The sequence below is a fragment of the Podarcis tiliguerta genome (assembly GCF_965153285.1).
Source record: "Podarcis tiliguerta genome assembly, chromosome: 5".
Lineage (NCBI taxonomy): Eukaryota > Metazoa > Chordata > Lepidosauria > Squamata > Lacertidae > Podarcis > Podarcis tiliguerta.
In genome coordinates, this window is record NC_139538.1 from 39,041,426 (window position 1) to 39,059,966 (window position 18,541).

General features: G+C 42.0%; 1 protein-coding gene across 2 annotated transcripts in view; it reads left to right on the plus strand.

Annotated features, from left to right (window-relative positions):
- The first annotated feature begins 3,950 nt into the window (after positions 1-3,950).
- The window catches only part of INPP5D (inositol polyphosphate-5-phosphatase D), a 57,397-nt gene continuing 42,806 nt past the window's right edge, over positions 3,951-18,541 (plus strand). For both annotated transcript variants that reach the window (XR_014511984.1, XM_083443194.1), the window contains exons 1-2: positions 3,951-4,296; positions 13,826-13,889. Coding sequence is in view for 1 of the 2 variants with exons in the window: in XM_083443194.1 (XP_083299320.1) it covers positions 4,163-4,296; positions 13,826-13,889 (198 nt within the window). In the remaining variant the exon portion in view is untranslated. The remainder of the gene's footprint in view (positions 4,297-13,825; positions 13,890-18,541) is intronic.

Consider the following 18,541-nt stretch of genomic DNA (forward strand, 5'->3'; position numbering starts at 1 on the left):
TGTTGGATGCATTACATCCATTACATTATTATACCACCCCTGGAATAACAGTTTAATCTCACCGCAGTCTGCCCCCCCCTTCTCCCCAAGGAAGCCATTTATAATCTGGGCTAGGTGATAAATACATTATATAACACATGGTACTTTGCTGGATGGATGACAGTTCGCCATATATGGGCAAAGGTCTGAACGCCCTCTTGTGGCCAGATGGTTATTGTCATGCCTGTGTTGATGTCCCACTGTGTAGAAATTTGCAAAGCCTGTTTTCAACGTTTAAAAGGTGTTCCGTACCAGAATAGTTATTCAGCGTCAGAACGCTTCTGTAAATATTTTGTTAAAATAAAATACTAAAAATATTCTAAAATCTTCCTTTAAAAGTATCTGATTTATATATGGGTGTGTGTATATATACATGCACACATCACATATATATGCACATAGGTATATCTTGTCTATTAAATCTTGTGACAGCCACAGCAAGATGCTCTGCACATTTTCTCTGAGTAATTGGACATTATGCTCTTGTCAACAGACAATGGAGACTTCAGACTGAATTGCAGAAAAGAGACTATCCCAAGGTTTTGAGCTTCCCCGCCTCCAGGTATGGCCTAATTCCCTCAATCAGAATGAAATATTACAGGTGCTATGATGAACTAAATCTGGTGTTCTGCTTTATGCTTGTTTCGGATCACTGTCTCAGGGACTGAATTGGTCTGTTGCTGTACAGTGCTGTTTCCTATAAAAACAGTGAGCAATCTATAGTGACTGTGGCGTTTCACACACACACAAACATACAGGCACACACACACACACACACACACACACACTTTGCAACCTCCATTCTGGTAGCAGCGATTAAACAGAAGGGTGAATTCCCTGTGGAAAATATTTTTATGGGGTTCTTAAGTGACTGACAGGAGAGTTAATGCCAGATCAGGCTTGGATAGGTTGCTGTACTATCTCAGAGATAATACTAAATATCCTTTGCCAAAATTCTCCCCAGCATTTTTAAAGCTAGTTTTATTCCATGCTGTGGAACCACTGTTTGAAACACATGTCTAAATAATGCACAGAGTCTTTGTTATCTGCTGGAAAACTTCAGATTTTACATGAATTCTACTGATCTGCCTATGTCCATACCCAAAATGGCACCTTTGCTTGAAAATCAAAGCACACTATGGAACCTCTTTGTCAAAGCTCTCGCCCATGTCTGGTCTTGCTTGGCAGCCTCATACATTCATTGAACAGGAGAAGGGATAAGATGGGGCCTCTTGAGTTTCCCTGGGGAATTGCTGGGAGAGGATGAGTATTCAGCCTTTCAGCAACCCTGAGATGTTTCTACCAAGAATAACTGTGGAACCTCTCAAATCAAGAGTGACTTTATAAACACCTGCCAGTTCTTGCAGATAAGTCACCAAGGCTTCATGGTTCAGAGAACTGAAAGCAAGAGACTAGTCTAAAAGAGAGAGTGCAACTGTATGCATGTCTTGCTTGTGGGCTTCCTATACGCATCTTGTAGGCCACTTCAAGAACAGAAGGTTGGACTGCACAGGCCTTAGTCTGATCTAGCAGGACAGGTGGGCATCATCAACCAAACCCACAAGGCATGTTTGGGCCCAGACCTAAAATGCGAACAGTAACCTGGTGAGCTCTAATTCCAACACAACCTCCCCCAAGAAGGAAAGTTGGAGAGAAGACATGAAATGGCTGCTGAATTTATATAATGGCTTTTTGAACAAGACCGTGGATACATGGATCCATTATCCATTTGAGGCTGCCTGGCACTTACTCTTAGAAATGCATTGTTTACCCCAACCAGTAGGAGGGACATTCTGGAGCTGGTTCATAAGTGGCTGTCAAGAGAGCCCTCTAAGTGCACCCGCTGAAACTAATTGGTTAAAAACAAGGCAAGGCTGATACCTCAAATACTAATACTGTAATTAAGCAGCTCCTGGGCAAGCCATATACAAGCAATTTTGCCCAAAAAGTGGGTGGTAGGTTCATCACAGAAGGCAGATGTTGGCTCATTTGCTAATGCTGTATACTAATTAATGTTCATATATGCCAGCCATGTTGGGCTATACATAAAAATTAGCTGGCTAGAAATATAAGGAGCTTACACAAAGGGACCACAAGAGGTTAAAGGCCTCTTACCAATCCTCCAAATTTTCAAGCAGGCATGGTTGGGAGCAGGGGTGAAAGAGAGTCCATACATTGCTAACAGGGCCATTGAACGGTAGGGACCTATGTTTTCACAAGGTTATAGTTTGATCTTGACAATAGCGTCTTCTCAACACACCCTCAGTCACTGGACAGGGAACAAATTCAATTCACATTTAAAGGCAAACCTGCAGAATCTGCTCTTTTCAAAACAATATGTGATCCAAAATACAGTTGTCCTTCAAAAATTCACACTTCTCTGAATTTTGCAGGGAGTTCTCCTGCTGTGTACAAAATGCATATACTAGGATAAATTGTGTATAAAAATATATTCATGGAAATAACATCATATTAGGAGAAATTGCATGCAAAATATAAGGCATTTGCACTAAAATGCTGCTGAATTTTCATGAGAACTTTAAAAAAAGCCACAAACAATATCGAAATGTGGAGAATGTAACAAGACTGTGAAAAATAAAAAGCTGGGAACAACCAACATGGTCAGATTCACCCATCCCTATCATTGGAGCACACGTTCACAACTTAATGAATGTTCTGTCACATACCAGTATGTCAGTCCATTTATTATATGGAATAATTCACAATTCTCACAAAAGCCAGAAGGACCCGAGATTGCCCTCTAATATCAGCCTTGACCAACATGCTAAAATCCTCCAACATGTTCGGGACAAGAGCAATAATCATTTGCACAATTTCCCCACTATCAGCAACAGCTTGTATTTCTGGAGCATTAAACTATTTCTCCCCTCTCAACAATTAGCTGCGGCAAAGTCTAAGACTCTCCTGATATTCAGTACAGTGGTATACAGTGGTACCTCGGGTTACATACACTTCAGGTTACATACGATTCAGGTTACAGACTCCGCTAACCCAGAAATAGTATCTCGGGTTAAGAACTTTGCTTCAGGATGAGAACAGAAATCATGCAGCGGCAGCAGCGGGAGGCCCTATTAGCTAAAGTGGTGCTTCAAGTTAAGAACAGTTTCAGGTTAAGAACGGACCTCCGGAACGAATGAAGTACGTAACCAGAGGTACCACTGTACTGAGAGAACATAGTAAGCTGCCTTATACCGAGTCAGGCCATAGGTCCATCTAGTCAGTATTGTCTGTACCAGAGGCACCAGCTTACGTGGGCAATTGGGGGTGGGGGGCAACATCACATGTGTGATGTTGTGACATCCCAATGTCACACGCATGACATCAGGATGTCAGGAGGAGATGTGGCTCCTCCTCCTCTAGGCGCTGCCAGCAGCAGGAGGCTGCTTCAGACATTCCCCTCCGTCAGAGGAGGAGAAGGAGAAGGAGCCAGCCACCATGGTCAGCTCCACACTTTGCCTCCATACGAAGGTGGGAGGCAAAACGGTTTGGCCCCCTGGAGCTGGCACCCCTGCTTTATACTGACTGGCCATGGCTCTCCAGAGTTCCAGGCCAAAGTTTCTTCCAGGCCTACTTGGAAATGCCAGGAGTTGAAACTGGGCCTTTCTTCAGGCAAAGCAGATAAAAGACTATTGTGTTTTAAGTCAGAGATGTCTGAGGACAGAGAGACATGCAAAATGGGGCTGGGCTGGAGGGAAAGGGGGAAGAATGGTATGTTGACTAGGGTCAGATTCATTTTTGGACAAATGAGGCTGCAATGCAAACTGTACCCATCAACCTTGTGCAAAGCTGGTGGCTAGAATGGGCTTCCGTCTGATGTGGGCTGTGCCGTGGCACAGAGGGAGGGGCCAGGGAAGTGTGCGTGGCATCTCTCTCTCTCTCTCTCTTGATTTCTATGAGGAAGTTCAGCTCTGTTTCCTTTCCCTCTCTCTGCACAATTTGAAACAGGAAGCTGAGTGAGCAGCTGCTTCTGCTTCTGAGCACTACACACAGACAGCTCTGGGATCTCCACACAAGTTGCCGGTTGGGTGGTTATCGTTATTTTTAAATTAACATTTGTTTTCATTTCGTTTCGGGACGGGCTCCTTCCCTCGCGAGTCAAGGCATGGATCAGTGCTGGTACCACGGAACCATCACCCGCTCAAGAGCTGAGGACCTGCTCTCTAAAGTAGGCAAGGATGGAAGCTTCCTTGTGCGGGCCAGTGAGTCCATCCCCTCAGCATACGCCCTGTGCTTGCTGTAAGTATGGCTTGTGCCTCCACTGTACTCAGCGGCTCCTCTCCTCCTTCTGCAGCAAGCAGTGCATGGAGCTAAAAGTACGGTCTGGTCTCTCTGTATGTGACAGGTGATGCCTGTGCTCAACTGTGCTCAACTGGAGGCAGCAAAAGAACTTGGGTATATGGCTGGCATGACAGAATAAGCTACATGAGAAGAGTTGCTACACATGAGCAGATTTAAAGAAAGGTTTAAATTGCAAAAGTGCAATTTCTTGAACAATTACCGTATGTAGGTAGCAGTAAGGTTTCATCTTGTTGCACCTATGGTTTGCCTTGTTTTGTTTTTTTTAAAGGTTTCCATTAAGTCACTGAGGCTGCAGTCCTTTACAGTAAGTGCCATTGAACTCAATGAAATTTACTTCTGAGTAGGTGTGTACAGGATTGGACTGATAATTTGGAGTCCACTAGTTCATTCTTTCCCTTTCCGTCTCTCGAGTTGATATAACCATAACAGGTGTGTTGGTTGTTTTTTTGCATACTACAAACATGCTGGTTTTCTGAATAACTACTCAGACATATTTAGAGGGTGTACATAGTCTTGGACGCTACTGCAGTGCAGAGGCATAGAGTGAGGGGTGCTGTGGGTGCTGCAGCCCCAGGCGTAATTTTGAGAGGGGACGCCTTGGCGGACAGCAGGAGGAGATTGGGCAGCAGCTTCCTCACCTGTCTCCTACCCTGAACTGTGGCGTGCAGGCGGGCACCCTGCCCACCCACCCCAGGCAGTGCGGGCATACGCTCCACTGCTGCTGCAGTGCACAACTGGGAAGATGTAAAGGCAAAATCTGTTTACCTCATGATCATCCATAAAAACATAAGAGCAGCCTCCTGGCTCAGGCCAATGGCCCATCTAGGCCAGCATCCTGTTCCTACAGTGACCAGCCAGATGCCTGCAAGAAGCCCGCAAGCAGGAGTGCAATCCATTTATTTGTCACATCAACACCATGCATTTAAAGCACTCTTGTGCCGCTTTAAAAAGCTGCGGCTTCCCCCAAAGAAGACTGGAAAGACTAGTTTGTTAAGGGTGCTGAGAGTTGTTAGGAAACTCCTCACAGTGCTACAATTCTCACCACCCTTAGCAAACTACAGTTCCCTGGATTCTTAGGGGAGAGGGAGCCAAGTCTATTAAAAGAGGCATGAGAATGCATTAAATGAATGTTTTGGATACTGACCCTACTGTGGGACTGGGAGATCAGCTATATGGACTGTGCAACTGGCTGTTGCTGTCAGAGATGCAAAGTAGTTGAGACCAGCAAAGGCTGAAGCATGAAGATGAATCATAGGCACTTCCAATTAGAGTTGCAGAGACAGACACTTCCCAAGCCAAGTTTATGGTTGTAGAGGTAAAACATGGCTTAACATGAATGGGACATTTGGCAAAATTCAGGAAGTTTGAATTAAGAATTTCTTGGACCTTGGAAACTGGAAGGTAGCGCTGCAGAAGTTTGGAGAGAAATCCCCGATCATAAAGAAATATGAATATTATTTGATGGTATAGACTGACGGCTCATCAGCTGCTCTGTGAAGGGCCTGTTTGCAGTCACCTAGATGAGCCACCTTTGATCTCTCCTATTCTTTTCATATCCTTAATTCAGCAGCTACTCACAGCAAAGAACATGCATCAATTTCTCTTGGTCAGTTTCTGAGCTGGAATTCAGCTGGACTGGAAGCCATTTAGAAGTGAGTCTACTCTGTTGCTTTGGGAATCTTGAGATCAGTCAGTAGGTTTGCTCCCTGCTGCAGATGCCTATTGGCTTCCACTATGCTCTGCTACCTAAAACAAATATTAGAAAAATACCACAAGCTTTCTTTCATCTGTATGAAACACAACACTGTAGCATTGGGGAAGTGGAGAAAACACTATCTTAAATGTCAGCATAACCACATCTCCTTAGAGCTGCCACTTACAGATTGCCAAAGAAGAGGAAATGCATTACAAGAAGAAGAATGAATGAGGACACAGATTTGCATAAAATGTGCACATGCTAATTTGTGTGCATATATGCAAATTTAGAAATAATTGTTATGATAAAACTACAAATATATCTTACCACAGTGGGGGGAAATGGTGATGAGGTGTCCAGTCCAAGTGAGGAACTTCAAGGTCCCTGCTCTCCTTCCTTATGGCTATTTAACTTTAAACTGCACTTGGACTGGGCTCTCTTTCATGGAGTGGAATGTCGTCTGCAAAGTGCCCCCCCCCATGCCTTCTAAAACCCACCTGCACAAATGTAGAAGCCTAAAAGTATTCCTTTTTTTAAAAAAAAAAGGAAAACTGGGCTTCTCGGGAACCATGCTTGTGTTTTGCAGTACAGCCATAGCCATGCATTGAAACAAAAAAATTTCCAGTCAAGATATGAAAAAAAGAAGGCCGAAATTAGCAGCCGAAAACCATTTATAGACTCCAGAACATAAGCATATGATCTACAAATTGCTTGACGCATCAACACTTCTTGGCATGCTAGCATTTAAATGTGGATATAGAGACCCTGCTTTAGGTATCATTGTTTAAAAAACTTGATCCAATGAGCAGTATATTAGTGAGGTCCTGAAATGTTAGAGGGCATATGGGGGGGGGGTTGTAAGTAATTCATTATTATTTTTTAACCCTGTAAACTAAAAGACTTATCCTATGCATGTTTCTTCAGAAGCAAGTCCCACCAAGTTCAATGGGACTTACTTCCTAATATATGCGTTAAGAACTGCAGCTTAAATTAAACCCACAGAATCTATAAGGCTGTCTGAGGCTTTTGATGGGCTTCCTGACTTGAAATCCTTTCAATAATTTCAATCAGAACAAGGTTCTGGCATTCAGGGGGTACCCTCATCAGCTATATTATGAAGGGAGTACTTCCGGTAAATATAAGAATATGATTATGTCACTTTTAATAATATAGATTTAAGATAGTTCATATGTGAGGTAGATTAGACGGAGAAATAGAAACTGCCCAAATGATATCCAGTGAGTATCATGGCTGAGTGATGATTTGAACCTGTATCTCCTCCAGCCTAGTCCAGGACTCCAGCCATATGGAGGGCACAAGGCTGAGGAAGGCCGGGAGAAGCTTTCAAGGAATCATTTTAACAAAGTGTTTCAATTGGATTGTGCAACCAATACTGCTTACTTGCTAGTCAGGTGGTCAAGTTATATGACTTTTATCTAGATATCTAGATTTCTAAATTCTGATGTGTCAGTTGCTTAAATTCAGTTGCTTAAATTTAAGATGTGGGTGGGAGATATCTTTGTTTAGTGATCTTTATTTAACGGCAAATGTTAAGAGTGCTTCCTGATAGCTTCACCATGAACTGCAAAAATATTTCATTGATCTGTCTAGATTAGCACTAAGGAAAGCGTATACATTGCTATGTTTCACTTATACCCTCTACTTTTTGATATGGGACATCATAATATCCCATATAACTTAAGATGCTGTGTTTGTGGTGAGGAAGCAGGAGAAAGGCTTCTTCTGCCTACTGTTGAAGGAGCACATCAACTGATCAAAATCAGAGGAATTAGCATTTTAGTTAGAATGACAACAAAGAAGTCACAGAAATGTGTCTATGTTTGCCTTGGCTGCTATACAACCATAACAGCAATTTCTGGGTGATCATGTGGTCACCCATGTGGAATTGGATATACAGTGGTACCTCAGGTTAAGTACTTAATTCGTTCTGCAGGTCCGTTCTTAACCCGAAACTGTTCTTAACCTGAAGCACTTTAGCTAATGGGGCCTCCCGCTGCTGCCGCGCTGCCGGAGCACGATTTCTGTTCTCATCCTGAAGCAAAGTTCTTAACCCGAGGTACTATTTCTGGGTTAGCGGAGGCTGTAACCTGAAGCGTATGTAACCTGAAGCGTATGTAACCTGAGGTACCACTGTATATGATTTTTTAGGTTACATCTATGATTGTGACCAATGCTAGCCCTACTCAGAGCAGACATGTCTAAATCAGGTTCATGAATTTAAATGGGTCTACTTTGTGCAGGACTTAGTTGGAGGCAAGGCATGGTTTTTTTTATTATTATGTTATGTGTTATTTTCATTAACATATGTATTTTTATGCACATCTTGCCTCAATACACATATTTTTATATGCATTATTTGGTTAAACAACTGCATCCTTAAATTTGGAGAAGTGGAAGTTTCAAAGGTAGCTGTGTTTCACTTTGCATATTGTTACAGAAACTGCGAATTAGGTAGGCAACTTTTATCATGACAGCAAATGAGTGACACAAATATATTCGGAACTGAACAGACTGTCTGGACATTCAGTGTTTAACAGTTTGTGACGTAAATCATGCTTCAATGCAGCAGTTCTTGTAAAAGTTCACAAGCAAAGCGTAAGCTAAAAATGTGGTTTCGTAACATACGTCAAAATAGCTTATTGATAAGAATTCAAGCAGGGATGAGACAGCTTGCTAACTAAACCCTTTCAATGGACTAGTTTGTCTAGCTAAAGTGTTCAAAGCTTAAAGAATAGAGAATAAAGGTCCTGTGGTGCTTACCGTGAAGGAAGAAGTAGTAATTTTCCTAGCATGTTCTGAGATGGAAATAAAAATTTGAATAAAGACAGATGAGACAGATAGTTGCACTAGTATGTTCTCTGAGCTCTTCCTGTCTTTAACAGAACTGCCTGTAGCTAAATAAAAGAAGGTTGTTGTTCTTGTTGTTTTAAAAAATGTATTTGTAAATGCCATTAAGATTCATTAGCACTTTGACTACACAGCTGTCAGGAAAGAACAGAGCATGGGAGAGGGCCACATTTGAAAGTGAATAGACATTCTAGGGCAAGGGAGGGTTTACATTTAAAACAGAACCACAGTAACTGCAAAAATATATTTAATTGTCCTGTGTGAAAATACCTTCAGAAAACTGTTTGCATCAAAGCCCACAGTCAAAAGTGAGGATCCCTCAGATATTCTAATCATGCTGGTTCAATAGTTCCAGCCCCAAGCAAAGCATCCAATTAATTGTCCTTTTTGGAGGTGAGACTCCCATTACTATAGAAGTCTGGAAATTAAGTCTAAAAGCTGTTGGGTTTTGGTGTGTGTTTTTTTTAATGGCTCTTTCCTATCTTTTCTACTCTTCAGATAAAACTCTATCTTCTGCTCTTTCTTCCCTGAGTTAAAAAAATAATAAACAGAAAGAGAACAGAAGGGGAATATTCTCGGGTGGTGTTTTGATTCTGTGTTCAGTTAAGGATCATTTAATTACTTGGCAATCCATCGAGAAAAATAACCATTATAACAATGCAGACCAGAGGCACTGTATCAGTTTTTCAAAAGCATGAATGCGTCTGAATTGACAGAGTGCAGCCACACACATTCAGTTTAAGTCTCACACATTCAGAACCTAAATAGATGTGAAATGTTGCATTTGTTGAATCACATATCTGCCAGGACTGCATATAAAGGGAGGGTGGTAATAGGTCTGATTTTTACATAAAAAGTGTCTTGTGGATGAAAGGATCTGAACCCCCACCCCCATTATATTCCTGAAATCCATTGCTCTGAATCCTTTTCTCCCCCAGTCTGGTGTTGATACTGGGAAGTACAGTGGTACCTCGGGTTAAGTACTTAATTCGTTCCGGAGGTCCGTACTTAACCTGAAACTGTTCTTAACCTGAAGCACCACTTTAGCTAATGGGGCCTCCTGCTGCTGCCGTGCCACCGGAGCACGATTTCTGTTCTCATCCTGAAGCAAAGTTCTTAACCTGAAGCACTATTTCTGGGTTAGTGGAGTCTGTAACCTGAAGCATATGTAACCTGAAGTGTATGTAACCCGAGGTACCACTGTATATTGCACAGGGATAAAAGTGCTTAGGGTTATGGGCCAATATAAGTCAACATCCTCTTAAAAAACAACAACTCTGGAAACTGACTCATGAAAGATGATGGGAGTTGTAGTCCCAAAACATCTGGAGGGCCGAGTTTGCCTATGCCTGCTATAGTTGCATCCCTAAAACCTCACAATTCACATTTTATTATTCTTAAAGTTGCAGAAACAGCCCATTTTATTATTCTTAAAGTTGCAGAAACAGCCCAGATCTTTGGATCTGGCTGTGGCAATGCTGTTTCCACACCCATGTTGTTCTTTACACTTGGATATCTCTCTGTAAAAAGCAGTGGGTAGAATTAATCTTGGCCTGTGGACAATCCAATTCCCTCTCTAGTCCTCAACACTTCAGTCATATTACTGATGAGCTGTTGGGGAGTAGGGATGGGGAAGAAACTGGGTTTGGTTTGAACTTCAATAAGAAGAACCTACCTACGTAATTTGCAGTTTCTGAAACAATATGTAAACCGAAACACAGCTACCTTTTGAAACTCACACTTCTTCAAATTTCATGATGCAATTCTCCAACCAAATAATGTGTATAGAAGTGTACATACATTAGTGAAAATAGCATATAAAATGCATTTTATTAGGGAAAAATGCCAGCAAAAATGTGCCCATTGGGAGAAATTTGCACTAAAATGCTGGCATATTTTCACGAGGACTTTAAAAATAACTTCACAGAATGATGCAGAAGTATGGAGAACTGAATATAAGATTTAAAAAGAGAGAGAGAAATAGAGAAAATGAGATTGACAGATTGAGCCACTTCTAGTATGGTGTTGTGCAGGCTTCCTCAACCTCAACCCTCCAGATGTTTTTGGCCTACAACTCCCATGAGCCCTAGCTAGCAGGACCAGTGGTCAGGGATAATGGGATTTGTTGTCTCAAAACATCTGGAGGGCCGAGATTGAGGAAGCCTGCACAACACTATACTAGAAGTGGATCAATCTGGTGTAGTGGTTAGAGCAATCTTTCCCAAACTTGGGTCCTAGCTATTGTTGGTCTACAACTCCTATCTTCCCTGACCACTGGTCCTGCTAGCTAGGGATGGTGGGAGTTGTAGTCCAACAACATTTGGGGACCCAAGGTTGAAAAAGGATAGGCTAGTGTGTCAGACTAGGATCTGGGAGGCTAGGGTTCAAATCACCACTCAGTGATGTATCTCACTGAGTGACCTTGAGCCAGTCACTATTTCTCAACATAATTTACCTCACAGGGCTTTTGTGAAAATAATGGGGGGGGGCGTGCGTGCAGGGAGAACTACTGTATATATGCCACTTTGTGTTCTTTGACAGAAAAGTAGGAGATAAATAATTTAAATGAAATGAATTATTTCTAATTCTCAGCCTAAGGTTGTAAACCTGGAAATAAGCCCCACTGCATTCAATGACATAGACTCCTGAGTGAAGCAAAACATTAAAGCACATTTAAGGAATAAAATAATTAATGGTAGGCAATCACAAACAGAGATTTACAGTGAATCCCAAGGAAAAGAATGCTTGAATTTAGAGAAGTTTTTTAAAGAAAGAAGCAGCAGCAAAATGACTTTATCATAGAAAATAAGCACCAGCATAAATACACTGAGGGCTTTCATCTGGCCCCTGTGTAGCTCCTTATCAAATGACTTCTGGCCCTTTTTTTTTCAACAACCAGAGGTTTTAATTAGGTACCTCAGAGAAAGAGGCAAAAGTCTTTAATGCCATTCTAGTTCCTCCCAGTGTATACAGCAACAGACCCTTCCATACTTCTCCCCTCACTTACCACAGCAGCTCACAGACAGATGGGAGTGCTCTAGTAGTGGGCAAGTGGGCATAGAGTCTGCTATGGTTCATGTGGGGATTAAGGCCACATCTACACCATACGTTTAAAGCACATAGCTTCCCCCAAAAGAATGATGGGAACTGTAGTCTGTTAAAAGTGCTGATCATTGTAGCTTTGGCGAAGGTTAACAACAGTTCCTAAGATTATTTGGAGGCAGCCAGGTGCTTAAATGTGCATTAAATGTATGGCGTGGATATGCTTTCTGTGTGAGAAGCCCTTTCTTTACCCGTGTCTCAGAAAGTGAAACCCACTACAGACTTCACTTTTAGGGGTTCTTTGCTTTGAGGTGTTCATCCTGGTGGATTAGCCTCTGTTTTCGATCACACTGGGAGAGCAGCAGTGTTGGAGAAATATCTGTGTAGAATGTTTTCCCATGACATTTCTGAAAACTGTCTTGACAAATCCTGAGATGATCTGCTTGCTCTTATTTTCTGGAAGTGATGAAGAAGCAAACAGCATGGTCTCTTACGGAACAGCTAGTGATTCTCAGCAGAAATTCTGCTTTGCCTCTGAAAAATTTTGCAGAAGACAGTGTCTTTCAAAATATGTGATTATGGCTGGAGACAGATGATGTACTTTATGACAAGTGGCACATTCAACAGCTAGTATTTTCATTAGAATTGATGCAGCCACAAAAACTTTTTCAATTATATGTATGTCTCTGCTGCATAAGAGATTAGTTTCTCATTTTGAAACAAATAACCTCCTCTCTCCTTGCTAAACAGCAGTTTCTGTCCTAAGTGACATTGTGATTTGATACTTTTATCCTTAAGCATGACCATGGCCAAAAAAGTGGGGGATGCAAAAATGGTCTTAGGTTCTTTGGTGGATTTTTGTAAAGTAATCTGTCTTTCTGCTAATTCCACTTTTCGATAAGATGGAAATCTGCCCCCCCCCCTGCCCCATGTCTGTGGGCATCATAGCTTTGCAATCAAAGGCACAAGCCCTTAGAGGTTCTGTTTTTTAAATGGAAAATTTAAAAGAGAAGGAAATGGATGGAGAGAGATAAATGCCAAGTCCAAGCCAGAAAGCAGAAACCATTCCATCTGTCCTGGAAGCCCCAATCCATAGAATTCCAGGCCAACGAGATGTTAAAACTCAAATATGTTAAAACTAATACATATGGAGCCATTCCAATACCATATCTCTTTTCCTCTCTTACTGCTAACAGCTTCCTGAACATTTCCTTGTCCCCAGCTCAGTTCATTAGCTGTCATCTGTGGCATAGGAGAAACACGATGACATCCACTCTTACTTGATGTAACACTAGGCATTATCAGTGGAAACGAGAAAGAGAAATACTGAACAGCTCTGTAGCTTGTAAAATCTGATTAGGCCTTCAGACTCAATATTCCAGGTATACTAAGAATTTTGGAATCCCAGAAACAGCCTTTGAAATCTCAAGATGGACTTGAATAATGGTGACATTTGAAAACACAATAAATGTGGGGTCACTGTACAACCTTCCTGATGATTACGTATCGATGTGACATTTTCAAGCTTATTTTTGCAACCTCAAGAGTCAGGAATGGGGCGAGGCAGTTAGTTATCAAGGGGAAAATAAAAATAAAGTTTTCAGACTGATCAAGTTGGCCTTGTATGCTTCAGACCAGAAGCAGGGAACCTTTGTTTCTCCAGACATTGCTGAATTATAACTCCCATCAGCCATGATCATTTGTCATGCTGGCTGTGGCTGATGAGAGCTCAACAACATTGGGAGAGGCACAGGTTCTCTACCCCAAAGACTATCAACACAACAATAAACATTGTGGTCAAAATATCTTGCCAGACTTACCTTTTCTTCTTCTAACATCCTCTCCTCTTATGTGTCGCAGGTATCGGAACTGTGTGTATACGTACAGGATTCTACCAAATAAAGAACATAAGCTAGTTATCCAGGTAAGCCCCCGTTTAATGCTAAATATGGCACTTTAGTTTCACATTCTATTGTCTTATATGAGAAATATATCATAAGAGGGAGGACAAGGATGATGGCAGCTTTAGTCCAAGAACATCTGAAGGGCCACAGCTTTACCATTCGTGTTGTAGAGGGATCTCAAATATGATACTAACCAGAGACAATAGTGAGTGGTGTGTTGGTAAACAAAATGTTGAGGAGTGCAATGGAAGTGCACTGCTGCCCTAGTGTCAGTAGCTCTAGGTATTTTTATTCACAGTGGATTCCCTAACTGCGGGCGGACGATTACCATGGAGATGTTTCCTAGGCTATGCAATAAATGCTGCTGATTGCTCAGGAAAGCCATATGCAGTCTCATTTTACACTTTACTGCACAGCGTGGAATTGGAAGGTACCTTTGAGGTCAGCAAGTCTAACTCTCTGCTCAGTGCATAATGCAATGGAGAGCCCATCACCTCCTGAGGCAGTATGTTCTGCTGTGAAACAGCTCTGTCTTCTGCAGGACAGTCTTTCACATGTCATTCTTGCATTGCAGGGAGTTGTACTAGATGACCCTTGGGGTCCCTCCAGCTCTACATTTCTATAACTCTATGACTGTAGAAAGACTGCTATCATGGAATCGCCCAGTTGTGGTGATTCATGCATTGGTAACCTCAAGACTTTGTGACTGGACAAAATGCTGCAGCTGGACTGTTGATGGGGAGAGACAATCACCAGCACATAAAAGCTTGCACTGGCTGCCCAGATGTTACCAGGCCAGGTTCAACATTCTTGTATAAATTAACCAGGCCCTTAATGGTATGGATCCAGGGTCTCTTAAGGGACACCTGTTCCTGATCTACTGAGACCTTTAGGGCAGTCTCTGATGGTGGTCTCCCATGGCTCAGGTGCACAGCTCATAACTACCAGAAACCATGCATTCAGTGAATTGGGCCCAAACTCCCAACTGAGATTTGACAGCAGGGACCCTCCTTGCTGACCTTCAGGTGAATGACTAAAACCTTCTTGTTCCAGCTGACATTTTAAGTTAGTGTTTGGTCTGGTGATAATTCTTTATTGCTTTATTCTCCCATTTTCTGTGGATAATTTTTTATGCATGCCACTTAGAAATTCAAATAGTTAAGCAGTATATAAATGTCTAAAATAAATAAGTGTCAGCCTATAAACTTCTCTTCTCCAGGCTAAACACACACAATCCTTTCAACCATTCCTTGTAGAACCATCCACAATCCTACCTTTTCCCCACCGTGGGACATCAGAAAACACTGACTGCACTTGGCCTCTGATTTCCAGATGCAGCATTTTCTTCCCTTTGGGGAAGGCCTTTATATAATCCAGCTTTTCTGCTCAGTGAGTCTTCTGGGGGAAGGAGAATGCCTGAGGCACATCCTAAGGGCAATCCCATTGAGCATAGGGGGAAATTATATGATTTTTAAAAAAAATTCAAGCATGACCAAGTTGCAGATGTCTGGTCCATTTATGTGAGATGGGAAACTAATTTACCTGTGGCCATGCATCGTTCTTCTTCCATCATTTGACCTAAAGCAGGGATGTGACTGGGCTGCTCATACACTTGAATGCTGTGCCTTTTATGCCCAGCATTATTCATAAGCATTTCATTCATCCAATGTCGTCTAAGGATATCCTTCCCATTCCTGGCATAAAAGGGCTCTGATTTTGCTCTCCTTCAGCACTTCCTGACCTCAAGATTCCACGGTAGTTTCTGGCCTTGCACAGACTGATGAAAGCTTTGTGCATCTGGTCACTTTTTTTCCTGCTCCGCCTCTGAGGTCGGGACTCTGTGTAACAGGAAATCGATGACACACAGTGCGTAGTTCGAAAGCAGCCCAGCAACTGTGACTCATTGCTCACCAGAAGAAGCTGAAACTGTAGGATGCTTATGCATTCTTATCACACTAGAAGCTATCAGCTTGCTGGAGAGTTGATGGGGCCTGATAAACATGAAGGTGCTTTTCCTGTTGGAGTCCCCACTGAAAACATAAGAACTGTGCTGCACAGGGCTAGGCTGCAAGTCGCATTGTAATAAACGGAGCATGTGTTCAGAACCTATTTGGATATCTCACATACACACAGAGTTCTCCAAATGAATGTTCTGAATAACTCAGGTTTAGGCGCACTAAATAAATTCAACCCCATGCCTCCACACAGGGAGGTTAAGAGCTTAGAAGCATAGAATTAAAGAGTTGGAAGCGACCACGAAGGTCATCATCTTTTTTGCCCAGTGTGGGGCTCAAACCCACAACCCTGAGATTAAGAGTCTCATGCTCTACCAACTGAGCTATATAGCCACAAGCTAAAGAGAAAGATAGCATGATGCTAAAGCCATGAAGTCAGCCGTTGTAACTGATGTTTTATGAGAGTCCTGGAAGGGTCTTGCAGACATATAATATTAGCATCCACTAGGTAGCATGCCAGAAGATTGTACATGGTACCTTCTACCACTGAGCTATTGCCCTTCCAATTTATTAATTTTACTATTTTTAAACTTTAAACTTCCTTGGGTACCTTAGCAGAAAGGTAGTATACAAATGGAATAAACAAACAAACTAACTAAAATGCATTAAATATAAAACATACAGAACATAACTTACAAAACAGCTATAAAATTTTGCTCCTGTCTAAGTAAAAAGATTTAGTCAACAATCACACCAGTTTCCCCCCCTCCTTATCTGTGCAGATATATGTAGGATATTCCCTTAGTATGATTAGTATGGCAGCTTAGAATTGATCCTGTATTTCCTGTAACTGGCCTTGTCACTGACGTCATAGACAGAATTTTATTTTATTTTACTGTGCAAATGAGACAGTGTCAGGTCTCCAGTGTCAGTTCTATGTAGAAATGGGAATAAGGGCTATACTGGGAACTGTGCCAGTTCCTGCACTGGAATTTTTGCCAGTCCACCCTCCCTAGCTTGCTGTTCTAACCATCTGATAATGACCTTAGGAAGCTATCCTTCCATTGTTTAAAAATTATGTGACCTATCCTGCACACAGGTGATGGCTGTTTGACATGAGATAATGTAGGGCTGCCATACGTCCAGAATTTCCCGGACATACACAGAATACTGTGGTCAAAAGCTGTGTCTGAGCGGAAATCAGCTATATGTACGCGAAATTCCAGACATATGGCAAGCCATGTTGACAGTGCCGTTTTTGCTGATTCTTGTAAATAATAGTTCAAAATACAGTGGTACCTCGGTTTAAGAACAGTCCAGTTTAAGAATGATTTGGTGTACAAACTCCACAAAACCGGAAATAGTGTCTTGGTTTGAGAACTTTATCTCGGTCTAAGAACGGGATCCGAATGGTGGAAGGGCACTGGTGGCGGGAGGCCTCATTAGGGAAAGCGTGCCTCAGTTTAAGAACGGTTTTGGTTTAAGAACGGACTTCCAGAATGGATTAAGTTCATAAACCGAGGTACCACTGTAGCTCGAAATATGGCAACCCTATGGAACCTTACAGCATGTAGGAGCAGTAACTGAGTTAGCTCACACAATTATTATTTGTTAATACAAGTAGTTTTGATTCTCTCCTGTCACACCTTCATGGTGACAAATATAATATGGCGCCCAGGCAAGCAAGAATGCTGTCTGTACCAATTCCATTTCACAATATTTGCCCATATGAGCACAAACACCTGGAGACAACTCTGGTATGCTCCCATAGGGAGCCCGAAGCACTGTGTTAACCAGTTTCATATTTTCAGTATTGAAAACCAAGAGATCAGTTAGTTTTCAGTTTGTGTGTATTGGCATTCTGTTCCATCATTTTTGGAAAAGTCACATTTGAAAGCCTTTTTACAAAGCCACCAGTTATCCACATTTGCTTACATGGTGAAGGAGCAAAGGAGAACTGAAGTGAGTGGAGAAAGTCACCTACTCACAGCAAGACCAAGAACCCCTGGCTTATCTCTCTTGCGTCCTGGGGAAAATAGCCATGTAAAATATGAGTAGGAGCCATCCCTCTGGTGGGTGATGCACAGTTCCATAGAAGAACATAGTGACCTGCTAATGGCCAAAGAGAATGCATGGCTGATTTTGGCTTTTAAAGATTTGCATGACCCAAGGCAATACAAAGAGGATTGCCTTTCTCCCCATGAGCCTGTATGTCAGTTGGGGATAGATGGATCAAATTGTTTGCATTCTGTGTTACTTCTGCATACACTCCATCATAGGTCTGTTCCAACCCCTGGGAATTCTGGGAACTGTAGCTGTGTGAGGGGAACAGGGGTCTCCTAACAACTCTCCACACTCTTAACAAGCTACAGTTCCCAGAATTCTTTGGGGGAAGCCATGACTACTAAAAGTCATGGAACAGTGCTTTAAATGCACAGTGCAGTTGGGGCCTAGGGATAGATATACTAAAGAAAAGAAAAGAAAACCTTGCACAGCTCAAACATTCCTGGTTCATGTAGATTTAGGCTGCTGTTTCAGTATGACAATCTTGCAATAATAAACTCTGGATACTGACTGTGTAAATAATCTCAAAGTGCTTTGGGAAGATGCTTGTGTCTTTTAGGAGATTCAATTTATTACATATGTCACTGTGCATTACAGCTATTGTTACTACATATAAATCTTTTCATGCCTTGCATTTAGGAGTTCAGATTAAC